We start from the raw sequence: 26,220 nt of genomic DNA, 5'->3' as shown, positions 1-26,220 counted from the left end.
CACACAGATTTCCTTCAGGTGATCCAGAACAATCCTGGAATCATTAAGGTTGTAAAAGCCCTCCAAGATCATGGAGTCCAACTCTTCTCCCAGCACTGCCAAGGCCACCACTGACTCATGTCCCCAAGTGCCACATCCACATGGCTTTGAAATCCCACCAGGGATGGGGACTCCACCACTGCCCTGGGCAGCTGTGCCAGGGCTGGACAACCCTTTCCATGAACAATTTTCCAAACCTCCTCTGTCCTGGTCCTTGTTCCCTGGCAGCAGAGCCTGACCCCCCCTGGCTCCACCCTCCTGTCAGGGAGTTGCAGAGCCAGAAGGTCCCCCCTGAACCTCCTTTTCTCCAGGCTGAGCCCCCACAGCTCCCTCAGAAAAGCCACTCCTCAGAAAAGCTCCCTGAAAACATCTCTCTTCCAGCCTTCTGCTCTGCAGATCCATGGGGATCCCTCCATCCACACCTCACCATCCACCCAGCCTTTCCCAAGTGCATCCAGCTTGCTCCCAGCCAGCTGGTCGGGAGAAGGAAGCTGTCCCAACACCTCTACTGCCCACAAACCTCTTTTCTCCTGAAGAAATGAGAAATGGGCTCTTTGGGGACAAAGCCAGCATTCTTGGCACCCCACTGAAGCACACCTGGAGGGCACCGACCCTGCGGTGACAACCCCCTGGTGACACTGTCCCCCTGCAGCCACTTCAGTGCCTGGGAGGGACAGGTTTGCCCAGAAAGTTCTTAACTCACTGCAAGCCCAAGCAGCCCCAAGTGCATCCCTGACAATTCCTCCCGTGTACTGCTGACAGCTGCTGCAATATTGCTCCTGTCAAGCAGCATTTAAGTCCCCTTTTCTCCCCAGCTCAGCTTCTGTGTTAGTTCTGTGGAATCCTATCACTGCCAAGCAAAGCCCTCCCTTCCTCTACTCCTAGAGATTGGATGAAATTCCTGACTGGGAAGGTGCTGAGGGGGGTGTGGGGGGTGGGGGCCTTGATGTTCCTTCTGAAATGCATTTTAGCTTCAGCCGTGATCATTCTGAGTCGTTTTATTTTCCCCTGGTTTTAAGAGTCATATTCTGATCCCCTGCAAGAAAAGCGTTTGCAAACCAATCAATGCCCAGATTTTTTGCCTCTGTTCATGTTTGGAAGTTGATTCTCAATGGACCACGTGCAGGCAAATGAGCTGCAGGTTTGAGATGGGAAGCAAACTTCCAAATACTTGATGTTCTCAGGTCCTCCCAATTCAGTGACATTGGGAAGTTTGCAATTTCCTTCAGCTCCTTGTACTGAGGAATGGGAAGTCAGGCTTTCCTGACTATAGGAGGATTAAATGCCAGATGCTTCTGGGCCTTCCCAGCCCAGCTGTTTTTGTGCTGCAGGTCAAGCCTTCCATGAAGAAATTGTGCCAGGAAGGAGCCACAGCTTCTGCCTTCTCAGAAATGCCAAGCCTTGCCCCCAATGGCTGCAGATGCTTTTGGGAATGGATTCCTTCCAAGCTGGGGCAGGTTGGCCGGGCTGGGGGAGGCCCCAGGGCACATGGCAGTGTGTCACAGGGCCCTTTGTGACACGGTGGCCGTCGCCCCGGGGATGGGACGGTGTCCTTTGTGACCCGTGGTGATAAAGGTGTCGGCGGCAACGCGGCCACGCCACCGTGCTCGGAGCGGGCGACTGGGCAGGACGGGACAGAGCGGTGCTGTGAGGAGCCTCCTCGCAGCCAACTCCTTTCTCGTCGACCAGGAGCGTTTCTGAGAGTTCTTTTTTGATCATCTTCCCTCGAGGCCACAGCACAGGAGTTGGGACCCGGAGCATTTCTGAGGTGACCCCACTCCCTGTGGGAGTGGCCCTCGAGGCCAGGCCACGGGCCTTGGTGACCCGGAGCTTTTCCGAGGAGTCACCAGTCCCTGTGGCAGTGGCCCCTGAGGCCATTTTTTGTCACTTTGCCACCAGGGGCTTTTCCAAGCCATCCCCAGCCCCTGTGGCAGTGGCCCTTGAGGCCATTTGTTGAGACTTTGCCACCAGGGGCTTTTCCAAGCCATCCCCAGCCCCTGTGGCAGGAGCCCCGCAGGCCATTGAGTCACACTTGGCCGCCAGGGGTTTTTCCCAGGTTTCTCTCCCGCAGGCGCCCTCCAGACCAGACTGTGCCATGGCGGGGGGATGCTTCGGCCTGTGCGGGCTGCTCCGGAGGAAGAGGAAGAACAGGAGAGGCCCTGGAGCTGGCCCAGCACAGGAACCGGAGGAGGAGGTGCAGCACTTCCAGCCACTGCAGCAGGGTGAGTGCTGGGCCCCTTGCCGTCCACTCTGGACATGGCCAGGGAAAAGGAGGGGGAAAGGGGGTCCAAGGCTGATCCCCCCGCTATCCGTGCTCCATCCCCTGGGCATCCCAGGGCTGACCCTGCCTATGGAGTGCAGAACTGGGCTGTGTTCTCTGGCCTCTCCCGCGGCCCCTCAGCTCTGACTGCACTCGCTCTTTGCCAGATCCAGGCCGGGACTGCCCAGAAGAGCAGGACCGCGCCCGTGGCCGCTTGCGCAGGGCAGTTCAGGTACCTGCAGCCATCCCCCCCTGGGCTGGGCCTGCTGTCCCTGCTGCGCCTGGCACCGCTGTCAGAGCACTCCATGCCACTTCCCTCTCTTCCCTGCCCTTTCTTCTCCTGCAGAGGTTGCTGAGATTCATGGGGGTTCGGCGCAGAACAGCCACAACCGCACCGCCCGAGCTCACGGCACAGCCCGACACCAGCGCAGCCGAGCTCGAGGCGGAGCCTGATGGCAGCACTGCACCGAGGGATTGTGCAGCCAGCGGTGACATGGCACCCATTGATTGTGGAGCCACTGGTGACATGGCACCCACTGATTGTGCTGCCAGCGGTGACATGGCACTGACTGATGGCACAGCAACCTCAGATATGGCAGTGACTGATGGCACAGACACCACCGACATGGCAGCCATTGACTGCGCAGCCAACTGTGACACGGCACTGGTTGATGGCACAGACACCACTGACAAGACACCAGTCAATGGCACAGCAAACTCAGACATGGCACCTCTCGAGGGCACAGCCACCTCTGACATGGCACTGACGGATGGCACAGCAACTTCTGACACGGCACTGACCAACTCCGAGACAAGCTCTGACACGGCACCAACTGATGTCGGGGCCAAGGCTGATGCCACAACTGAGAGCACCACAGACACTGACTGCATGCCCATGCACAGTGTCACTGATGCTCCCAGTCTGGACATTTTGGAAGAGAAAACTGTCTCCAATGAGAATGAAGTAAGCAGCCTGTGGCCAGGGCTCGAGCCTCCCAGGGGTCTTGTGGCCCTCAAGCTGGCTCTGCTGGGCCCCCAGAGCCTTTGAGGCCAGCAGAGTGTGGTGGGAAGGGAAGCCCTTCCTGCGGCAAACTGGGCAACCTGGGCAACCTGCTGGCTCTGGCAGCTCTCCAACTGTCCCCCACTCCCCTCCAGGTGCCGGCCATTGTCAGATCCATCCACCAGTGGCTCACGTGCCAGGTGTCTGCAGAGGTCAGGCCGCCCATTGCCATCCGCAGGCTGGCCCACGCACACCCTGGGCACGTGGTGACGACTCTCCTGCACTGTGCCCCAGCGTGTGACAGGTACAGGGCCCAGCTGCTTGGCTGCCTCTGGGCTCACCAGCCTTTACAACCCAGCACCCCATCCAGCCTGTCCCTCCTGCTCTGACAGACAAGTGGACACTTTCAGGACCCTCTGGCCCCTCCACTTCCCAGCCCTGGCATGTCAGTCCCTGATCCTGCTGCCGTGCTCCCCCCGGCTCCTCAATGCACTGTGGCTCTGTCACCTGGGCCCCCACAGCTGCCACAGCCCAGACCCCCCTGACCCAGAGCTCTGGCTCCACAGAGCTGCTGCAATCCTGTGGAGGACCATCGCCTCCTCGGCCACCGCAGCGCACAAGGTGCTGCCAACGCTGCTCGGGGTGATGGAGGACTGGCCACTGCACAGCGTGTCCACCTCCGACGGGGACCACGTGGACGTCTTTGCCCTGGCTGTGAGTTTCTGGCAGTGGCCTTTGCTCGCCCCCACGTCACCTCTCCAGCGACTCTCCATCCTCCCCCACTGTTGCATCTCCCTCAGGCCTTGGGCTGCAAATGGGGCTGACGAGCAGGTTCAGGGGTAGCAGGCCGGCTGCTCCCCCTGACCTCTCCCTCCCTCTGGGCACTGATGGTGTCTCCATGTGGCTTTCTTGCAGGCAACCCTGGCCCTGTGGCTGATGGTCCAGGAGCCCCAGTGCCAAGATGCACTCTTGGTTCATGCCCCTCGTCTCCTCCTGGCTCTGCTCTGCCAAGTTTCTATGAGCACAGAGCAGATGCCAGAGGAGGTCAGCACGTTCTGGAGGGGATGCCAGGAGCAACATGGCCTTCCCACCCACCCCAACAGGTGCTCCATGCCCGTCCCCTCTCCCTGCCGTGCCCTGGGAGCTGGGCCCAGGGCTCCCAGCGTGACGTGGCCTTTGCTCTGCACACAGCTTTGTGGTGCAGACCATCCGGGCCCTGCTCTGCCGGCTGCAGTGGGACCAGGAGCTGGTGTCAGTGGAGCGCAAGCGTGGCTGGGACGCGCTCCTCTCTGCTGACACCCACCACTACGCGGTGGGGCTGCTGGCCAGGTGAGACAGCCTTGTCCCCGCTGCCCCTGGCATCTCTGCCCTGGGCACGGGGCAGCCCACACAGCCCCCGTGGGCGTGGGCCAGAGGGCCTTGGCCCCAAGGGACGGCCCAGCCAGTGCTGGCAGAGCTTTGCCCACCCGACTCAGGGCCGAGGGTTCCCTTTTTGCCCTGACAGGGAGATGCACTGTGTGTTGGGCCCCTCCTATGACCCGCTGGCAAGGCACCTGCTGGGGCTGCTCAGCAGGGAGGGGCCCCACTGGGAGCTGCCTGCCCTGGCCTTCCTTGTCGAGGTGAGCCCGATGGCCAGCGCTGCCTGGCCCCGCTGCCTCCCCCTCTCTGCCCTCTGGCAGCCGCAGCTGCCCGGGACGGTGCCTGCGCCCTGTGCTGCTGCCTGGGCCCAGCCCTGGACGGCTCCGCGCTCCTGCCACCCGGACACCCCGGCACTGCTCTCTGCCTTCCAGGTCCTCGACTATCTGGACGTGAGCACCTGTCACGACAGCGTCCTGCAGATGCTGGCAAGGCACCTGCAGAGCCAGTGCCCAGAGAGGCGGCGCCTGGCTCTGCGAGGGCTCCTGGTGCTCAGCGGGGATCCCTCGATGGTGAGAAGGGGGCAGGGGCTGAAGCCACACAGGCAGCCTGGGGCTGGGGAGCGCAGTCACTTGGCCTTGGCTGGGCTTTGGGAGCTGTGGCAGCTGCTGCCAGATCTCCTGCCTCCCTCTCCAGCTGCCCAGGCCCTGTGGGACAGGCCTTTGGCCTCTGGGCCCCAGAGCAGCAGTGTGGGCTTGCAGTGCCAGAGTGGGGTTGGTGGGGCAGCTCTTCCAGGTTTCCCAGCACAGCCTTGTGTTCCACCCAGGCCAAAGGCATCTGCAGCCTGTCTGAGCACCTCCTGGAGCTGCTGCGTGATGGAGATGGAGAGCTGGTCGCCATGACCCTCTCCTTGTTCCTGAATGTGCTCCAGGATGAGGAAGACAGGGAGGGACTCAGCTCCACTGCCCCGAGGCTGGCTGAGGCGCTCCGGCCAGTCTTTGACAACGTAAGGCTCTGTGCCCCCAGCCCAGGCACTGGGTGCTGCCAGGAAACTTGGTGGATTTTCAGGCCTGGGCCAGTGCTGAGGTCTTTGTGTCTTCTTTGGCCCCAGGACAACAGCCACGTGCAGCTGCTGTCCATTTGCCTCTTCCAAGAGGTGATGGAGTTGCTGGCGGAAGAGGGAACAGAGCCCTGGGAGATGCAGGTGCGCCAGAGCCTGGTCCCACTGTTCTTCCGCTGGCACGACGAGAACCAGCGCGTGGCAGAGGTGAGCACTGCTGGGCTCTGGTGTCCCCGTGGCAGGGGCTGGGCTGCCTCCTGCCCTGGGGCCTCAAGGGCTCCAGCCTCCTGCTGGCCTTGGAGCAGGGACACAGGGGCTGTGCCCTGGGCTGTGTTGCCATGTCCCGCTCTCTGCTGCTCTGCAGGCCGCTCGGGAAGCGCTGCTCTGGGCTGCAAGCTTCCTCCAGAGGAAGGACCTGGAGCAGCTGCTGAAGACAGGGCAGCCCTTCAGGTTCTGTGATTGCCTGGTAAGGAAGAGTGCAAAGGCCCAGCCCCAGGCTGGAGAAGCCCCCAGTGCCCAGTGTGTGGGGCTGGCCCTGTGCCCCTGCCCACTGCTGCCCCCACAGACACCCCCCTGCTCTCTGCAGATGGAAAAGGACGTGAGCCGAAGGGGCGAGCACCTGCAGCAGGCCCTGCCCTACCTGCAGAGCCCACAGGAGCCCCTGCGAGAGGTGGCCGTCAGGTTCATGGGTGAGCCCCAAGGCCGCGGTCCCTCCCCGCCCCGCTGCAGCTCGGCCCCAGCCCCGGCTGCTGCAGCGGCAGCAGGATGCGGCCCAGGGATGTGCTGGGGAGCCCCGAGTGCCCTGGCGGCTGCTGCCGCCCTCTGCCAGCCCAGCCCTGGGGCCTCCCGATGCGGAGCCCCTGGGGCCCTGACAGCCTCTGTGTTCCCAGGGGTGGCCGGCTGGCACATGAGGGAGCGGCAGCAAGACCTGTGGCCCATCCTCAAGGGTGAGTGAGGGCAGAGGGGCCTCCCTGGGGGCTGCCGGGGACCAGCACAGACCCTGGGCAGGGAGCTGCAATCCCTGCCCTGCCTGCACAGGGCTCTGCTCCCTGCACACCGTGGCCAGAGCACACACACATGGCATGGGCAGGGTGCCCATTGGTGCCCAGCACTTTCCTGCTCATCCCCTTGGCCCCTGCTCCCTCCTGGCCGTGCCAAGAGCTGCCCGGCATGGCCCTGGCAGGAGGGGCTCCTGGGGTCCCTGCACAGCCGCGCTCTGACCCCGGCTCCCTTCCTCTCTCTTCCAGCCCTTACAGCCATGAGTGATGATGACTGCCCCTCCGTCTCCAGCATCAGAACTGCACTCGTGGCCACTTACAGCCGTGCCATGAGAACTCCACGTGCTCCGCTGAGACGACCAATGTCCCTGCAACAGCCCCCCACCACAGCCCAGGGACCACTTCTCAGCGCGGCTGCAGCTCCAGCTGATGCTGGGCCCAACTGAGCCAGCCCGCAAGGCCAGCCAGCTCCTGGCCTCTGCAGCCCCATGGACGGCTCCCTCCCTTCCATTCCCTTCTCCTGACCCCACTTCATCCCTCTCCTTGCCCTCACAATAATAAACATTCATTTTCTCCCCCTTATCTGTGTCTTGGTGCAACTGAAAGGGTACAAACCCTCAGCCCCGCAGCTCATGGGCCCGCTCCTGCCTCTCTTTTGCCCCTTGAGCCATGGGCACACACACCCTGGGACACGGGCACTTCAGGCTGCAAAGGGGCCTGTCCTGAAGGGCCACTTGCACAACACTGTGCACTTCCAAGATCTTGCTTAAGGGTGTGCTGGGGTTCCCCAAGAAAACTATAGAGTTTGGTCATCCCTGGGGAGGCAAGGGCCTTGCTTCTCTGGGAAACTGCTTCCCAAGGAGTTCTCAGGGAGGGAGGCACAAATGTCTCCCTCTGCCTCTTGTGGTCCGTTCCCTCCTTGTGTCCCGCTGCACTTTGTAGAGGGGCAGGGCAAGGGGCACTCATCAGCCTGTGGGGCAAAGCCACACTGGGGCAGCTCTGGAGACTGCAAGCACAGCTGGCACTGCGTGTGCCCTGAGAACAGAGCTCCTCTGCCAGCCTCTGACCCCCTGACTTCCAGTGCAAATTTAAGAGACATGCTGGAATCAGGGATCAGGGTGCCTACAGGGGTGGATGTGGGAACATCTTGCAGCACAAGGATCCTTCTCTGAGGAACATCCAAGCACATCCCAGCCTGTTGCCTGCTGTGCTTTGCCTCGCTGGGTTTTGCAGTGATGCTCCCACGCTGCCCCTTCTCCTGCCACTTCCCAGAGTTTCCCTTTCATTTTTACTTCCAGATCCCGCTTCCCAGCACCCAGGAGCCCCACTGGCTCTTTTTAGCCAAGGCTGCAGGAGGGACACGCTGCAGCCTTTCCCTCTGCCCAGGAGTGCTCCCATTCCTGCCAACAGCAGACAGCCCACAGCATGGAATCATGGAATCATTAACACTGGGAAAGACCAAGTCCAACCATTCCCCCAGCACTGCCAAGCTCACCATTTAGCTACGCCCCATACGTCACATCCACACGTTTCTTGAACACTTCCAGGGATGATGAGTCCACCACTTCCCTGACACAATCACCACCTGCTGGAATCACCATCTGCTGCATTTCCACCACTTCCCCAGTGGAATCAGCATCACCCACTGCTGCTGCCCCACTGCCCCATTTACTCTGTCCTTGGGGACCAGCCCCTCAAAGTCCCTGGAAGGCAGCTGGCACTGGACACACATCACGGAGCTGCCCCTGAGACAGCTCAAGGGATGTCACCTACCTGGTGTCCTGAGCATCCAGGTGACACGCTCATCCCTCCACCACGGCTGCCAGGAAAGCGCCCCGGGTCGAGCTCTCCCTGTGGTCGGTGGCTTGGCTGCACGGCTGGAAAACCTGGGGATGCCAAACCCATCGCTGGTGGGTCTGTGCCAGCCCGGCGCTGGGATCCCTGAGCCGGGGATACCTCCTGGTATCCAGGGTGTCCGCCCTGAGCCGGGACCTCTGAGCAGTGGGGTCCGTGCTGGGATCCCGGAGCTCTCCCTGCACCCGCAGGGATGGAACAGGGATGGACACCCCCAGAGTACCACAGACCCGACCTGCAGTGGGGGATGTCCCCGCACCGCCCTCAGCCCGCGGGAGTGCCCAGATCCCCCCAGACAGCTCCGGGAGCACCTCGGCGATGCCCGCACCGCGCTCCTCATCCCTCCGTCCCCTCTCCGCTCCTCGATCCCCTCACGGCTCCTCCCACCCCTCACCGCCCCTCTCATCCCTTACCGCCAGTCGCTCCCCTGTCTTCTCCCACCGCCCCCCTCTCTCCCCTCACCGCCCCCCTCTCTCCCCTCACCGCCCCCCTCTCTCCCCTCACCGCTCCCCTCTCTCCCCTCACCGCCCCTCTCTCCCCTCACCGCCCCGCTCACCACTCGCACCCCTCTCTCCTCCCGCCGCCCCTCCGGGAGGGCGGGATCGATCGCGGGCGGGCGTCACCAACCCAAGAAGCAAAGCGGCGGCCCCACGGGGGCGGCCCGTGGGTGATTGACGGGCGGCGCCGACCAACCGGTGCGGCGGGCGGGCGCGGCGGGGGGCGTGCCCGGCGGGCGGCCAATGGGAAGCGCGCGCCGCCGCCCCTCAAATCAGCGGGCTCAGCCGGGTGTCCCCGGCAGAGAGTTGTTTGGCGGCGGGCGGGCGGGAGGAGAAGGAGGAGCAGGAGGAGTGCGGGGGGGGCTCCCCTTTGTTCATGGGGGTGTCCAGCCGGGGCTGAGGGAAGGCACGGAGGGGGTCGGTGCCTCCCGCTGCCCCATGGCCGTCGCTGAGGGGGCGGCCGTGCCCTACGCCGTGGAGCTGGGGCTCACCGTGCTCCACACGGCGCTCTACGGCGCGCTCTTCCTCTTCGCCTACCTGCAGCTCTGGCTGCTGCTCTGCTACCGCGAGCGGCGGCTGAGCTACCACACGCTCTGCCTCTTCCTCTGCCTGCTCTGGGCAGCCCTCAGGACCACGCTGTTCTCCTTCTACCTGCAGAATTCCCTGCAGGCCCTCCGCCTCCAGCAGCCCTTCGCCCACTGGCTCCTGTACTGCCTGCCCGGCTGCCTCCTCTTCTCCAGCCTCTGCCTCCTCAACCTCTACTTCGCCGAGGTAAGTTTTGCTTTGGGGAAGAAAAGCCTCCCTCGCAAACCCCCGTCCCGCAGGACACCGGGGTTGGAACCTCCTCTTCAGCCAGCTCTCCAAAGTTGGAGTGCCCCGGAGCCAAGGCTTTGGGGTGGGATGGAGGTGCGACTGTCCAGGTGAGGGTGGGAGGGAATGCCGGGGGTCTGCCCTCAGTGTTGGCTTTGGGAAGGGCTGGGGGGATGCAGGGATGCGCCCTGAATCCAGGCTTGGGGGGATGCAGGGATGCGCCCTGAATCCAGGCTTGGGGGGATGCAGGGATGCGCCCTGAATCCAGGCGTGGGGGGAGGCACAGGGACTGTGCCCTGAATGCAGCCCTCAGTATAGACTTCGGTACAGGCTGGGAGGATGCAGGAATTGTGCCCTGAATCCAGCCTTACGGGGGATGGGGGTGGAATTTGGGGGGGATGGTGTTAGCAAAAAGCGTGCCCTGAATCCCAGCATCGGGGGTTTGGGGTGTAGGGCTGTGCCCTCAGTGCAGACCCCGGGGAGGTGGGGGGGGGGGAAAACAGGCTCATGCCCTGAATTTGGGATTTGAGGGGTGCAGGGGCATGCCCTGCTCCCCAGGTGGGATTTTCCTCTTTGCAACCCAGAGTCATTGCAGGGGGGGGGATCACTTTGCGGGGGGACTGTTTTGCATCTTTTTTTAATTGATTCCCGTTCTCCAAAGGGGACCAGAAAGTGGCAGCAGCAGGGGCTGCTCTGGCCTGGAGTGATGCCAACCATTACGTCACCAGCCAGAGCCTCTTCTGCTATTGTTGCTGCGCTCCCTCCTTCTCTCCATCGCTCCGCTGCGAACTGGGCTTGTTGTTCTGCAGCTTGTTGTCAGACAAAAAAAAAAAAACAAACCACAACCAAAACCCTGAGATCCCTCAGACAACAGCCTGGGGCAGGACAGGGGGGCCCCTTCCCAGCTAAACCATCGCTGCTGGGACAGTGTGGAGCTGCTTGTTATTATCACCGAGTGTATCCCTCCTTTTCTGGGCTTCCCATCACTTGTGCCGTGATTTTTATCCTCCTTTCCCCGAGTCCACTTGTCTTTATCTCTCAAAGCCTCGTCTCTCCCCTCCCCTCCCCTCCTCTGAATATTTTGTTTCTGCTCCAGTTTCTCCCGAGCAGCCCTTTTTGCTCGCCTGCCCTCCCCAGTTTGGTGACTTGTTTCATAAATAGGCAGCACTTTTTCCTTCCAGCTTTGTTGTTGTTGTGGGGATTCTTTGCTCTGCAGCTCTCAGCTGTTCTCCAGCCTCACAAAGGAATCGCTAACACACAGCGAAATCGCTCCGTCGCTCCGATGTGTCACCCAGGGGAGTTATGATTTCATTTTCCCGAGGACATCAGCGCTCACATGATAATGGAAGACTTGGAGCAATTGGGTTGTTCAGCTTTTTCAGTTCCTTTTTTTTCCCCCCTTTCCTTGCTCTGAATAAACACTTGGAAGCCAGGGGTGAGCTGCCTGTTGCCAAAGGTGTCGGTGTTGGATGTGGTGTTGGTGGAGTGGCAGCAGGATAACAAATGGTGCAGAGTGTGCATAATCCATCTTGTCTGTTAAAGGCAGCCTGACCTACCAATTGCTCCAGCCAGGAGGGGTTTGTGTCCTTTGAAAAGCAGGGATCCTGTGCTCTGCTCCACAAAGTGGTTGCATTTCTGTTTTCCTCTCAGTCGCTGGACTCAACAGCAGATTTGCCTCTCTCCGGGCTTGTTTAAAGGTTCCCTTAAAGTAAATCCAAACAGATTCCCAGGCTTCCCTTCCTCCCACGATATCTGTTTTACAGTGAACTCTGCATATATCCCATTTCTTTCTCCTTCAAAACCTAGAGCCAAGGGAAATAAAAGCTCAGAATCTGGAGTGGGGAAGGATAAAGTGACTTATGAAAGTGGGTCTGCATGCTCAGCTCCAGGGAGGGTCTGACACTTCCCTGTTGGAACCAGAAGGGGAGTCCAGCACTGGGTGATCTCACAGTGGTGGCAGTGAAGCTGCAGAGGTTTGGAGAAAGAGTGGAGCTGGATGGACTGAAAGCCTGTGGTGTTTTCCTGGCTCCCATCTCTAGACATGACTGGTGTGTTTACTGGTGTGACTCCCAGCAGAAAGTGCCCATCCATTCCCAGTTTTTAAGGGCTAATTGGTAGCAATTAGAAGGACCAGCAGAAGGACCCTGGGCTTCTTCTGCTCTGGGGGTGGGATCCTGATCCGAGATGTCCTCAGATAAAAGCACAGGCTGCTGCTGTGCTGAGGGCCTGGCTCATTGTCTCTCTACACAGTGCCTCCTTTGTGGAGATGCTGGAGAAATGGCATCTCTGGAAGCAGTGGAAGAAAACATGGCCTGTGCTGTTATTTGAGCTGATCTTGCTTGATTTAGGGAGCTCCTCAGGCTGTGGAGAAGCTGAGGATGAAATGGTGATGGGGAAGAAGCTCCAGGGAACAGATACCCATGGAGAACTGGCATTACTTGGCACTCCAGGCTGTTTTGGGACTGAAATTCAGAATTCTTATACTGCCTGGTGTTCTTCTTTCAGTGGGGAGAGGTTATCCTCTTCCTATCCCCTCCTGGCTCCTGAGATTCCTGAGGGGATGCAGAGTCTTGGCAGAATGAATGTGGGATGTGTATTTTTTTTTTTTTTCATAGAATCCCAGAATGGTTTGGACTGGGAGGAACCTTAAAGCTCATCTCATTCCAAACCTGTGCCATGGGCAGGGACACCTTCCACTGTCCCAGGTTGCTCCAACCTGGCCTTGAATGCTTCCAGAGATGGGGCAGCCACAGCTTCTTTGGGCAACTTGTGCCAGGGCCTCACCACCCTCACAGCCAAGAATTTCTTCCCAATATCCCATCTAACCCTGCCCTCTCTGTGTGAAGCCATTCCCTGTTGTCCTATCACTCCCTGCCCATGTCCAAAGTCCCTCTCCAAAGTCTCCTGTAGGCTCCCTTCAGGTACTGTTTCCATCTGGAACATCAAAGGTGTAATGCCTTTAGCTTGGGAGCATCTCTTCCTTTCTGCTTCAGCTTGTACCAGAATGAGTCCTTTCCTGGAAATCTGGAATTCACAGTACATCAAGTCAGAATTCCTCAGATCCACTCCCAGTCTTGCCTCAATGTCTCAGGTATCCAAACAAGATGCTCCTTTGCCTTGCCTTTGGAATAGCTCCTCTGCTGCCAGCTAGACATCAGCTTGAGTAATACCACCCTTCCCAAGAGCCTGCCAGTTCCTGCTTTTCCCTGGGACATGGAAATACATGGAGGGAGATGGGGGAGCTCAGCCTGGAGAAAAGGAGGGTCAGGGGGGACCTTCTGACTCTGCAGCTCCCTGAGAGGAGAGGGGAGCCAGGAGAGGGGGGTCAGGCTCTACTGCCAGGGAACAAGGGACAGGAGGAGAGGAAATGGCCTCAAGTTGTGTCAGGGGAGGTTCAGGTTGGACATCAGGAGGAATTTCTTCTTGGAAAGGGTTGTTAAACATTGGCAGGGGCTGCCCAGGGAGGTAGTGGAGTCCCCATCCCTGGAGGTGTCCAAGCACTCAGTGCTCTGGGCTGGGGGACAAGGTAGGCATTGGGCACAGGAGGGACTCGATGATCTCAGAGGTCTTTTCTGACCTCAGTGATTCTGTGAAATGTAGCCACAACCTCTATCCTGACCCTTTCAAAGACCTTCTTGAGCACTCAGCTCTCCTGGGAATCAGCAGCTGGTGCAGGGATGAGTAAGGAATGCTGGAGTGGTGGGACTGACGGCCAGCGTGGCCAGAGCCCTCCAACAGTCTGGGTTTCTATTGAGTGCTCCATCTGATTAGATGACATCAGCCTCTTCCATCCCTTCCTGCTCTAATTGCACTGGAGCAGACATGCTTGGAAAGAGCATCCAGCCTTTCCAGGGAAATGTTTGTCTTTGCTGTCCTGTACCTTCCTTCTCAGCTGGAAAACTGGAAAAGCCTCCATCCTTTCTTGCACCTTCCTCATGTAGCAGACACCTGGCAGTGCCCTCTGCCTCAGAGGGACAGCTGGTAAGGGGTCACTTAAACTCCAGATTGCCTCATCCCATAGCTGATGATTCCCATGTTTCCCAGATGAACAGGTGTCCACACTGGCAACCAGCTATTCTAGGAAATCAGGGAACAAGCAAGTTGTACCCTGTGTTCATGATGGCAGAGAGTGATCTCAGTATTAGTGGGGATGCTGAGAGATCCTTCTCGTGGATAGTTCCAACTTTTCCTCTGAGGGGTGGGTGGGGGTTTGAACATTTGTTACGGGGTGTAATCCCAAAATAGTCTGGGCTGTGCTCCAATTATCTCACTCTGGTGAGGGAAGGGATCTGTCTGTGGATGCTCCTGCAGCTGAGTGAGGACTGTGTTAGGGCAGGGCATGGTTATGTCTTGTATCTGTGGAGCCCAAATTCATGGTTTCTTTATGGAGCAAGAGAGATTTTGATTCCACCAGACAGTAAGTTCCTGGCTTTCCTGGATCTTTTGGATCTGATGTGAATGGCTGTAGCAAAACCAAGCTGAAGTGGTTCAGTGTTTGGGGTTAAGATCCTGGCTTTTCAGGTACTGGAAGTGATCCTTGGAGCAATCTGTGGGATCTGACATCTGTCACCTCTTAGCAGCTGTGACACCTCCAGTGCACCTTCTAAGGATGAGTGTGTGTCTCAAACATATCCTTAGCAAGTTCACTTTCTGGGCCATGCTGGGAGCAAGGGAATCACTTTTATGTAATATATCCACCCACCACAAACCAAAAGCCTCCAGCATCATGGGGGCACTTTGGGGTGTGTAATTCTCCTCCCCTTCTTCCCAAATCTGGCTGATGTGAAGTGCTCAAAGGATCTGTGGCTCTGGAAAAGCAACTGAGTGTTACCAGACTGCTCCTGATTTTCAGGCCTGACTTCTCGGGCTGGTCTCAGCTCAGATCCCAAGGAACTGTTCAGTTTGCAAGGATTGCTTCTCCCAGCTTGGCCTAAAGCACCTGTTTGAGGGCAGGGGGCTGTGTTTCCTCTCCTTCTGGAGAACAGGACTGCTCCTGAGCTCTCCATGCTGGATTCTTCACAGCAGAACCCTGTACCTCAGCTGTCCTTGGGCTCTGAAAGCAGCAGAGTCCTGTGCAGAGAGACTCAAAGCTTGTCTCAAGGCTGAGAACCCAGAGAAACACTGGTGTCACCTACTGACCCAGTCCCTGGGAAGGAAAAGCAACCTTCAGATAAGTTATCAGTCTTAATAATTGAAAACACCAAACCCAGTGATGCCTGTCCTCTTCCTGAAGTTGTAGGAATAATTAGCTGGGGGCTAATAAAAGTCTAATGCTGGAGCTGTGGTCTCCCTCTGCTTTTCATGGCAGCAGGCCAAGCCTGAGGCTCAAGTTGCTGTTGCACTCTTAACCCTGACTCAGCTTTGTGTGCCTTAATCCCTGGAGCTGTAGGGGGAGAGTTTAGGGAGAGTCCTGCACATCCAGCATCTTCCTGTTAGCCAGTGGCACTTCCCTGCTCGGCTGAGGGGCTGTTCTCAGCTGAGAGTGCAGAATTCCCAGCTGGAATACAAGCCAGGGACTCTGCAGTGCTGATCAGAGGCTGTGTTTACAGATACCTCAGATGGATTTCTGTGCTGCCCAAATGAGTGCTGGACCAAGAGATTTTCCCAGCTGGAAACGTCCTTGATGTCTGTTTTGACAGGGCAGGAGGAAACAGCCTCAAGTTGCACCAGGGGAGGTTTAGATTGGATATTGGGGAAAAATTCTTCACTGAAAGGGTGATCAGGCATTGGAACAGACTGTCCAGGGCAGTGGTGGAGTCACCATCCCTGGAAGAGTTAAAAAAACCCATGAATATGGCATTTGGCAACGTGGTTTAGTGGTGAACAAGGTGATGGTGAATTAAATGGTTGGACTTGATGATTTTAGAGGGCTTTTCCAACCTTAGTGATCCTGTGCCACTCCCAAAGTGCTTGAACATAACCTGCAGGCAAACTAAGGAGGATTCAAGGATGTTTCTGTTTGGAAGTCACCACATGGTGCTTCCAAGGCACAGGTTTAGTGTAACTCAGATGAGTTTTGGGGCTCAGGGTAGATTGTGCCACACTTCTGTTCTTCTCTGGGCTGGTGTAGGCCAGGACAACAGGATAGAGAATATCCATGGGAATGGATCCCCATCTCTACTGAAGAGCTGTGTCCTGTTCCCCACTAAGTGCTGCTTGAGCTCATCCTCCCTCAGACTGGGGGAGAGGAGCCAGGCACTGGCACTGGAACTGGCTCTTGGAAGAGGGTCACTGGCACCATCTGATGCCCTTTGAAATGCTTGAAACTACTACAGGGGATCAGACAACCTCGAATCCTGAAATGTCTCTGGAAATCCTCTTGGCAGGAGCCTGATTCCTGAAGCTTGTGTGCCATTTCTGCCTCAGTGCTGGCTGGAAGGCAGGAGCCAAGGAATCCCAGCAGGAAAAAAAGCTGACCAAGGGTGCCTTGTAGGAGATGAGTGATCCTTCACTGCAGCCACGGTCTGGGAGCTGACAGGGAAAGGGAGGAGAAGGGAGACTGAACCTCCACACCTGTGCAGTGATCCCACAAATAAATACAGGTGTGCTGGATCTGTCTGGATGTTTCTCTTCCCAAGCTCCTTCAAAGTCTCTAGTCAGGACATGGGCTTTGCCTGTGACTGACCCCAGCTCTGGGATCCTTCCTGGTGGGATCTGTACCTGGAGCTGCATTTTTCACAGGACACAACCCTGTTGTTTTCCTGCTGTTTTCCTGACCAGTGTGAGCACTGCTTCCCTGTCCCCTTGCAGCAGGAACTCACATCTGAGCTCTGTCTTGGGAGTGTCAACACCTTCCTAAGCCATCCCTAATTCCTTAGGCTCAGATCCTGCCCCTGTGTGCTCCAAATTTCCACCTCTGGAGTTACTTTTCAGGTGAATTTGTCCTACAAACATCATAAGGATGGAGGAGCTGTGAGTTCCAAGTGCTTTTTCCAGCCTGCAGGTCCATGATCAAATAGACCAGAGGGCTATTTTAGATCAGCTATTTGTCTTGCTGAAGCACAGCAGCTCAGGCAGCCTTTTCTAACATAGAAATCCAGTGTGGTTGAGGTCCTAAAATAAGCAGCCCAGAACAGTGGGCAAAGGAGATGTATTTTTGAAGGATTTTAATGACTATTAAGTGCTAAACTCCCTGCTTTTCTTGAGATCTTTAAGGTGGAGCGTTAAAGTCCTTGTCACATATGGGGTATTATGGGCACCTGTATTTGGGCTGGACTTTTACAAGGGGGGAAAAAAAGACCAGTTCTTGGTGCTGATTAATAATCTGGAATCCTTGGAGGTGTCCAACTGGTTTCTGGCTCTCCTGTTTATCTCTTGACTAAGCTTAAAAGAAACTGTAGATCATGTGAAGTAACACTGTGCAAATCTTTCCTCCAGGTCATATTCAAAGTGAAATGTGCAGCTGAATTCAACAAGTACAAGTAAGTGATGCTGTTCTGACCTTTGTGGCTTTAAGGGGGAACTCACTGCAGTGCTGGGAGTGGGAGGTTCAGACCCCAAAGGCTGAACAGAGCTGATTCCATCCCTGTGCTCTGGCAAAGGATCAGTGTTGTGCCTTGGAACAGGACTGGGAGGCTCAAGGGTGCCCAGGAAGCTCAAGCACCCCAGTAACAAACTAGATGAACTCTCAAGGTCGTTCTGAGCTGTCCCACCCCAGAAAAGATCTGCAGAATAAGGCAGGAGCAGTAGGTGAGACCTACATTTGTGCAGCCCAGGTGCTTCCTAACCATTTCCAGGGAAACCCACACTGGGAAATGCGAGTTCCAGTGGCTTTCAGTGGAGAAGTTGCAGTGGTTGTGATGACTCATGGCTTATTGACTGGAGTTAATGCAGAGCTGGAGCAACACTTAAAATCTGCAAGATAAGAACCTGACTGTCAGAAGATGAGTCTTTGTAACTCATGACTGCTTATGCTGCTCATGTGTTCTGAGAGCAGCTCCAACAAACGCTCTGCAGGCTTGGGCTGTCAGTGCAAGCACTGAAAGTTGCTGGAATGCCTGATCTTCCCAGCAGGCAGAGCACTGGGCGTGCTGGGAGGGTCTGGTGAGGCAGGAGGGTGATGCAGAATAAGCCTCGCCTCACTCAAACTCCGTGTCTCCCCCTCACCATCCCTCCAGGGTCCTGCTGTACCTGGGCTCCATCTTCACCAGCCTCCTCTTCCTGGTTGTGAATTTGACTTGTGCAATGCTGATCCACGGGGAGGTCCCCGAGAACCAGCTGAGGTGGACGGTCCTGGCCCGCGCCCTGGTCAACGACAGCCTCTTCATCCTCTGTGCCATCTCGCTGGCTGGCTGCATGTGCAAGCTGGGAAAGATGTCTTCAGCCAACGTCTACCTCGAGTCCAAGGTAGGGGAATGCCCTGGGAGCTTCCCCTGGGACTGCACAGCTGGATTCTCAGGTGGATCTGGGGCGTGGTGGCACCTGAGCTGCTCCTGCTCAAATATTCCTTCCCGGGAGGAGGTGGCAGCTCTTGGACTCCTCCCTCCGGAAAGTTCATGTTCCTGCCGTGGGAATGATCTGCCCTGTGTGTTTTGGGGGAACACCTTGTCTGCAGCTTTGGGAGATTTATGAGCTGCCTGTGCTCTTCAGGCTTAGAAAATGTAGAGTCTGCCTGGATGAGAGGGTTCTCCAAGAGCAGCAGATGCAGTTTTGGCAGTGTCTTATCACTAAGGACAGTAAAACTTGCAGCATGTTGTTGCCTGTAGCAGGTGCACAACAATTCTTTGCAAAGGGGATCCTCCCCCCCCAACAGTCCAGGTGCTCTGGATGAGATGAGCATGTTGGAAGGGAAGGAGAAGTTGCTGTAGGTCCTGCCCCAAGGCAGAAGGACAGGTCTGAACACACACAGCCCTTTTCCAGCAGGTAGGAGAGTGGATGAGCCACCAGCAGTGTGGCAGGAGGCTGTAATTAAATGTGCACTTGAGCTGCCTCCTGTTCCTCTGGGAAGCCATATCACCCCTGTCAAAGGCAGGGATTCCAGGGTGGGGACCTGGCCTGCTGGGAAGGGCAGACAGCAGGCTCCTGATGAGCCTGGAAACATCTTAAGCAGCCAAGAGTATTGCTGGTTTCCCAGAATCCAGGATGTGTGAACCATAAGTTGCAGCTGCAGTGAGACAGGAGCCATCTAAGCTGAGAACCTGCTCACATCCCTGCCTGCCTGGGCCTGGTATCCAGCTCTGACTGGCTCTGGGCACTGATTAACTTGCCAAGTTCACCCAGCACAGGAACTTCCTCTCCTTCCATGCCTGAGGCTGCCTGTGGGGCCCTGCTCTTGTACAACATGCTCCAGGGAAGCCTGTTCTCCAGTTGGATACTCAACCTGGTTGCTACAGGTCTCCACCTCTCTTCCCTGCCTTGGGGGCATCCCTTGATTTCCTGTGTGAAGGAGCTGCAGGAAAAGGGTGGGGATGAGCACAAGTGCTACACAAATGCCTGGAAAGGTTGTCCTGCCTCCTGAACTCCAGCTGGGAACCTGCTGACTCAAAGCCATCCAGCAAGGCTGGAGGCTGCTGCCTCCACCACTGAAGGTGAAAGGCTGGAGCCATGGGAAGGAGGCTGGACTGCAGCCAGATCCTGTGCTGTGGTCCTTGTGAGCTGGAGATTTGCTTCACCAGCCTTTTGTTGTGCTGGCCTGGACACCAAGGGCTCAGCTAAGGGTGAGAGCAGGATGTGTTCCTGGGCTTTGGGGCCGTCACTTTGTTAGCAGCACTTCTGTGCTGACTCTTTCAAGCTGCTGCCTTGAGCTCCAAAGCCGGGAAAATAGAGCTGGCACAGCCCAGCTGGGATGTGGAGCAGGTCAGTGAGATGAGCCTCCCCTGCAGATTCCCTGCTTAAACACAAAGGCAAGTGAGCTGCTGGCACGTGTTTATGTGCCCACCCACTGACTTGGTGCCTCCCAGTAGCTATTAAAGGGCTTCATGGGTGTATTTAGCAAAGCCTGGCTTGTCATAAAATCCCAGAATGGGTTGGGTTGGAAGGGACCTTAAAGATCATCCAGTTCTAGCCCCCTGCCATGGGCAGGGACACCTTCCACTAGCCCAGGTTGCTCCAAGCCCCATCCAGCCTGGCCTTGGACACTTCCAGGGATGGGGCAGCCACAGCTTCTCTGGGCAACCTGTGCCAGAGCCTCACCACCCTCACAGGGGAGAATTCCTTCCTAATAGCTGATCTAATTCTATTCTCTGTCAGTGGGAAGCCATTCCCCCTCATCCTGTCATTCCAGGCCCTTGTAAGTAGTCTCTCTCCATATTTCCTGTGGGCTCCCTTCAGTTCCAAGGAATCAGGCACTGGGTCCTTCTGCCCACCCCAAATATTTGGGTTTCTTTCCTAAACAAACACTGTGTGTGATGTTGGGGTGCTGAGCTGCTGCAGTGAATGGGCTGGGTGAACATTTCTGCTGCAGAGTCTGATCAGGGCATAGAAGCAGCCAGTTGATTTTCCTAGTGGTTGGTTGTTGGCCTTGTGGAGACTCCCATGGGAAGGCAGCGAGTGGAGTAGCATCTCCCTGGGCCACCAGCTGGAAGGTGACTGATAAGATTCTGACAGTGACACTCCTGTGCCTCAGATCTTCCTTGCTCCCAGGTGACACTGGCTGTGTGGATCTGTTCCTGGAATGAACTCATCACATGAGAAAGCTCTTAACCAGCTCTGAATATTTCAGCAACAACATACAAATGTTCTGGGTCGTTCTTGCCTGCACAGCTTCTGGTGAATTTAAGTGAAGGGGGAAAGAAAATCACAGCTCTATATTAAAGCCATTTTATTTCTTCCTATTCTAGGGAACATCTGTCTGCCAGGCTGTTCTTGTGGGATCTGTAGTGGCTCTTCTGTATTCCTCAAGGGCTTGCTATAACCTGGTAGCTGTGGCCATATCTCCAGACAATGTTCCTGGTCCTTTTAACTATGGCTGGGACAACCTTTCAGACAAGGTGAGTGTCTGTGACCCCCAGTCCAGAGCCAGTAAAGTGAAAGGCAGTCACTCCTCGTCCTGGGAGGGTGAAAAGGGACTGGGGGGGGTGTCTGGGGAGCTGAACCCCCAGAGGAGCTGGATTTCTGCCTCCAGAAGCCCTGCTTGCTCTCTCCACCCAGCAAACCTGAGTCTTCCCCTTTCCAGGAAGGATTCCCCTGTTGTGCTCTTCCCTTTTAGCCTGGCAACTCTTCTTTTGAGGGAGAGGAGGGACAAGTCAACTAGAGCAGAAAAGCAATGCTTAATCAGGCGTGGCTGTGTGAGAGGGAGAGTCACTGGTGTGGGGAGTGAGCTCCCAGTGCCCTGGTGGCACATGAACAGAACCAGCCCAGCAAAACCAGTAGCAGGAGCCAGGTGAGGGGCACTGTGCTGGCTCAGGGACTCCTGCCTTCAGAAGGGTTTCTCTGCATTCCCAGTTCCAGCTTTTGGGAGCTCTGTGGATGGCTGGGATCATACAGACCCCTCTGATTTGTGTTCCACAGGTGCACGTGGAAGTCAGCAGCGAGGAGTACGTGGTGTTTGGAGTGGTCCTTTTCCTCTGGGAGCTGGTGCCAACGACTTTCGTGGTGCTGTTCTTCCGGGCTCAGAGGCTGAGCCAGAACCTGGTAGGGCCTGAGCAAGTTACCCCTGTGCAGGGAGGAGCCCCAGGGCACCTGGGAGGACTGTCAGGTGTGTTTTTACTTCTGGCCTAACTCCATTCTCGTTGGCAGACTCCAGCAGGGATGGTGAACAGCCACAGTTACAGCTCCAGAGCCTATTTCTTTGACAATCCGAGGCGCTACGACAGCGACGACGACCTGTCGCGGCTCGGGGCCAGAGAAGGAGGGTGAGTGTTGTGCTGCCATCCTGCTGCCCTGTAAGGAAGGACAGAGCTCCTGGCTTCTGCTCTGAGGGAAAAAATCAGTGGAAGAGGCAGCTTGGGAAAGGTGCATGGGATAGAGAGCCTTCTGACTGAGGTTTAGTTCCTTCTGCAGCTCACGAGGAGCTGTTTTTATTAGACAGAAGTGACCACAGAAGTGGATGTGGATGGTGCCCACAGGTAGAAATACGTAGTGATTACAGAGACCTCATCCAGGAGGACTGGTCTTTCTAGGATCCTCTCTCAGCTGTGGGCAGAGGGCTCTGAAATGATCTCCAGAGGGGTTTCTCCGCTGGAAAGCGAGAGGTGGGGAAGCCCTGGGAGGGGAGATATCTCTGGGAGCCAGCTGGGACAAAGCCCTGCAGGAACCCCTGGTGTGGGGGAGAACAGTCAGGAAACCGCAGCAGAACTGTACAGGGAAATCTGGCACCCCTGTCATCATGGAATCACAGGCTGGTTTCGGTTGGAAGGGACCTTAAAAACCATCCTGTTCCACCATGGCAGGGACGCCTTCCACTAGACCAGGTTGCTCCAAACTCCATCCAGCCTAGCCTGGAACATTTCACTTCCTTTCCACTTCATTTCTAAATCCTTCACTTGCTGTGGGGAGTTCAGAGTTTCTGACTCTTGAGCAGTGTTGTAGAGCCTGGTGCTCTTCTCCTTGTGCTTTTTCATCAAAGCCGGGCTCCTCGGAGATATTATACCTACAGATTTGGATACCCTGATCAGTGCTGGGAGTCTCCTAGCACTGGAGGAGCCAAATTACTCACCTCTAAGAGAGTCCACGTGTGTGTTTTCTGTCTCCCCTCCAGCTTGGCCACCCCTCAGTGCTCAGGCTTCTACGGCTCCCTGGCCGGGAACGACAGCGGGACCCCCGCGGACAGCGCGCCCTTGCTCTGCGCCGCCGGCGGCTCGGAGAGCAACCACCACAGCTCATACCCTGCCCCACAGAACTGAGGAGGCTCCCTCCATTCCCAGAGTGGCATTCATGTATAGGATTGTAACCTGGTTTTCTCTTTTCCTCCTCCTCCCCTGAAGCATCTAACTCATGACACAAACATTCCACGACCTGCCGCGGCTGCGCGCGGGACTGAGCCGAAGGCTGCGGGCAGTAAGTAAGAGAACTGTGACTTTAAGGTACCATGTAGCAAAGTGAAGCTGAACTCTCTGGAAGCTTTTTCTTGGTCTGGTCTTCAAGATGTTGGCAGCTAAATGCACCAGAGCTTCCTCACTAGAAAAGAAACATCAAATGCGTATTTGCACTTTTATCTGCACACTTGGAAGGAACGAAATCTTGCTCAGGCTCTGCTTGGTCTGAGACTGTTCTAGTTACTCTTTTAATTGCACATCCATAGCTGGGAGAGGCACTGTCTTCCTGCAAAGGCGTGTTCCATGAAGTACTCTGCATCCTGACTCGCTGGGAGCGGGAGCTCTGTCCGGGCAGGGCCTCCTGTGCTGGATGCTCAAGCTTTCTGTGCCATATTCCCACCTGGCAGGGCTGGGTGAGGCCTCGGGGCTGAGGGGGGTCTTGCTCTGACTCCTGGTCCTCGTCCCACGTGGCTGCTGACCTGTCCCTCCTGGGCCTGTGGCTCAGAGCTGAGGGGGAGGTCTGTTCCTACTGGCATTGTGACCAACCTGATGGCAGAGGGAGAGGGCTGGCTTTTCCCTTCTGGGAGAGCTTGGAGCTGGCTCAGCAGGAGTGTGTGTGCAGGAATGTGTGTGAATCCAGGGCTGCTGGACCCCGGGGATGCTGAGAGCAGCCCTGCTCCCCCTCCTCGTCACCCACGGTGGGGTCCCCTCATCCCCCTCAGTATTAAATTGCATTTAGCAGATAACCAAGAGTTTTAACCTGAAGTGAATGTGAACTGGTGGGTCCCCACTGAGGTGCAGGAGGTGTCTGGCTGCCTGTGGAGTGTGCTGTTGCAGAGGGAAGGGGCAGAAATCACAGGGGTCTGATCCCTGGGCCCCTTGCTCTGCCCTCCAGGGCCTGGAGCCCTCCCACTGGAGTACACAGGGTGTGAGTGCTGGGTCAGGCTGGGAGAGGCTCCCCTGTCTCTCCTTAACCAAAGTAGCCAAGTTGGATCCCGGCCTGAGCTCTTGGAGATGAGGCTTAGTGTCATTCCTGGCTTGTCCCTGAGCCTGCTGTGGGGATGAGCGAAGCAGCTTTGGATGGAGGCCCTGCTCCAGTGGGAGCTGCTCTGGCCATGGTGCCAACCCACGCTGGAACTGCTTTTAACCTGCCTCGTGCTGCTCAAACCCCAGGCTGACCCTGGGCAGGGAGTGCTGTGGTGGGACAATGCTCTGGGAGCCGGGGGGACCCCGAGGCAGCCTCTGTGTCTGAGCTGTGTGTGAGGGAACCCCCAGCCCTGGGGCAGCCCCGGCCTCTCCTCACCAGCGTGGCCTGGTCACCCCTCACCTCTTGCTTGTGCTGGGCTCGATGTCACTTGTCCCACCCAGTCCCTGTGCGTGGTCTGTGCTGGCCCCTTCCTTGCTCACCTGCTTCACTCTCCCTGGCCCAAAAAGAGCAGCAAGCCCTGCTTCTTTTTGGAGAAGGCAAAGATGGCAACTCTCAGCACATCCCTCGCTCGAGTACCCGACCCAGAGCTCCACCCTGGCTGCTCACCTGTCTCCTGGCAGGAACAGGTCGCTCCATCTCAATCACTGCTTGGCTTATGGCAAAGCTGATGAAGGGCCCGGTGTGTCCCCCTTCCTTCTGCTCCCATAAGTCACCAAAGACAGTAAGTGACGCTCATGGCCCCTGTTCTTGCTTAAATTCCAAAGCACTAGGAGCACTTTAAGTTTTTCTTTGGAGGGAAAGGAGTGTAGTGCAAAAAAAAAATTAAAAAAAAAAAAAAAAGAAAAAAAAGAATAGTTAAAAAAAAAAATACAAAATCCAAGGGCTACAGGCTCATTGTTCCTATTGCACTGAAGCACACACCCACACTACGATCTTCCTGGATTTGGGATGGCAGGTCAGGGCAGTGAGTCTCGTTGCTGATGGACCCCTGAGCGACTGGCAAAGCGTTTGGGTTTTACTCCTTTGTCCGGTGGTTTCCGATCCGGCCGCTCCTCCCGGGGCCGGTCCCGTGTTTTACTGAAGTAATTTATAGCTGAGAAGTACAATGACTTTTTTAATGCATAGTTGCCTTTCATTAAACTTTCTTTTTTGGGTTTGTTTTGTTTTTTTTTGGTTTTTGTTTTTCTTTTTGGTATGGTTTAACAGTGTTTTGGCTTTGCAGTCGGGCAGCAGCTGCTGCGCCAGGAGCTGTGGCCAATGAATGTACCTATTTGTTCTTCACTAAACTGTAACCAAGCACTACTCTGTTGAAATAAATTAAAAAAAAAAAAAAAAAAAGACTTTCTATGCTGGGATTGCTCCCAGGGTGACCCATCCAGCTCCAGGCGTGGCCCTGTGGTGCCCTGTGCCCTGCCAGGACCTGGCACATCCAACTGCTCTCCTGAGACAGGGCTGGGAGCTCATAAAGCTGCTGCTGGATGGGCTCTGAGGGATGAGTTTGGGGTGTCACAAGGGGCCTTATCCTCTGATGTTTCTCTGGCTGCAGCCCAAAGGGATGCTGTGTCCCGAGGGAAGGGCATGAAGCTGTGCCAGGGGAGGTTGAGGCTGGATATCAGGAAAAGGTTCTTCCCCCAGCGCATAGTCGGGCACTGAACAGGATCCCCAAGGCTGCCAGAGTTCCAGGAGGCTTTAGGCAACACTCTCAGGGACAAGGTGGGAGTGTTGGAGTGTCCTGTGCAGGGCCAGGAGTTGGATCAATGATCCTTGTGGATCCCTTCCAACTCAGGGAATTCTGTATTCCCTGTGTCTCCAGCTCGTGAGGTACAACATGCTCAAATCACCTCCCAGGGCCGGTCAGGAGACACATCTGGCCATGGGCTGTGCTTTGTCCTTTCCCAGGACCTGCATCCTCCCAGCCCCAGCAGGATGGAGCTGTGGAGGAGCTGAAACCCCCAGCTTCCTCCCTGGAGCTTCCCTTATTCCCTGCACAGGTTTATCTGTGTGGCCTTGAGCTCAGGGCAAACAGCAGTGGCTCTGCTGGAGCACACGCTGCCTCTTCCTGTCCTTCCAGCCTTTTGGGAGCTCAGGATGGAAAACGTGGGGCTGCCACACAGATCCAGGCTGGGGGGATCTATTTTCCAGCAGCACTGCCCCCCCCCCCAGGCCTGTCCTTTGCCCCTGTTGCAGCACTGGATGGTGTAATCTGGGCTGGCTCCATCCCTGTGGGACCCAGCTGGAAGCAGGAACAGGGAGTCACCCCTTATGGCTGCAGGGGATCTAAGGACTGTGCCCTCCCCAGGAGGGATCCTCTGCCCTGTCCCAGCAGCCCTGTCCCACTGCTTGTCCTTGGAGCAGCAGAATTCCCTGTGCCATCTCTGAGGAGCAGCAGCCCCAGGGCGGGCACGTCCTTTCCCGTTTTAGCCCTGCCCGGATACCATCCCCCAGGGAGCAGATCCCAAAAGAGGCCAAACCCGCTTGCACAAGCTGGGAGGGGCAGGAAGGCC

The 26,220-nt window shown here is 56.7% G+C and overlaps 4 protein-coding genes across 6 annotated transcripts in view; 2 read left to right on the top strand and 2 right to left on the bottom strand.

The window, feature by feature from the left end:
- The window catches only part of TXNDC16 (thioredoxin domain containing 16), a 46,620-nt gene extending 37,395 nt beyond the window's left edge, over positions 1 to 9,225 (bottom strand). For 2 of the 3 annotated variants that reach the window (XM_032692048.1, XM_032692050.1), the window contains exons 1-2: positions 9,124 to 9,221; positions 8,487 to 8,599 (exon numbers count right to left, since the gene is read on the bottom strand). The gene's annotated coding sequence lies outside the window, so the exon portion shown is untranslated. Of the gene's footprint in view, positions 1 to 8,486; positions 8,600 to 9,123 lie in introns of all 3 variants that reach the window. The other variant, XM_032692049.1, reaches the window with a different exon arrangement.
- LOC116788859 (maestro heat-like repeat-containing protein family member 6) overlaps positions 1 to 26,220 on the bottom strand; it is a 946,858-nt gene that overhangs the window by 681,397 nt on the left and 239,241 nt on the right. The window lies entirely within an intron of this gene.
- Positions 1,351 to 5,132, top strand: LOC116788866. The gene is made up of 9 exons (XM_032692079.1): positions 1,351 to 2,261; positions 2,467 to 2,531; positions 2,646 to 2,792; positions 2,826 to 3,263; positions 3,455 to 3,603; positions 3,866 to 4,013; positions 4,215 to 4,402; positions 4,491 to 4,628; positions 5,090 to 5,132. The coding sequence occupies exons 1-9, from the start codon at positions 2,135 to 2,137 to the stop codon at positions 5,109 to 5,111; spliced, it is 1,422 nt and encodes a 473-aa protein (XP_032547970.1). The 5' UTR covers positions 1,351 to 2,134; the 3' UTR covers positions 5,112 to 5,132.
- On the top strand, positions 9,388 to 25,034 carry GPR137C (G protein-coupled receptor 137C). Its single transcript, XM_032692092.1, has 7 exons — positions 9,388 to 9,835; positions 17,252 to 17,295; positions 17,992 to 18,220; positions 20,653 to 20,802; positions 21,323 to 21,445; positions 21,551 to 21,666; positions 22,512 to 25,034. Exons 1-7 carry the CDS (start codon positions 9,503 to 9,505, stop codon positions 22,654 to 22,656), a joined length of 1,140 nt encoding a protein of 379 aa, XP_032547983.1. The 5' UTR covers positions 9,388 to 9,502; the 3' UTR covers positions 22,657 to 25,034.

Source organism: Chiroxiphia lanceolata, chromosome 6 (assembly GCF_009829145.1).
Source record: "Chiroxiphia lanceolata isolate bChiLan1 chromosome 6, bChiLan1.pri, whole genome shotgun sequence".
Lineage (NCBI taxonomy): Eukaryota > Metazoa > Chordata > Aves > Passeriformes > Pipridae > Chiroxiphia > Chiroxiphia lanceolata.
This window is presented reverse-complemented; position numbering and strand designations above follow the sequence as displayed.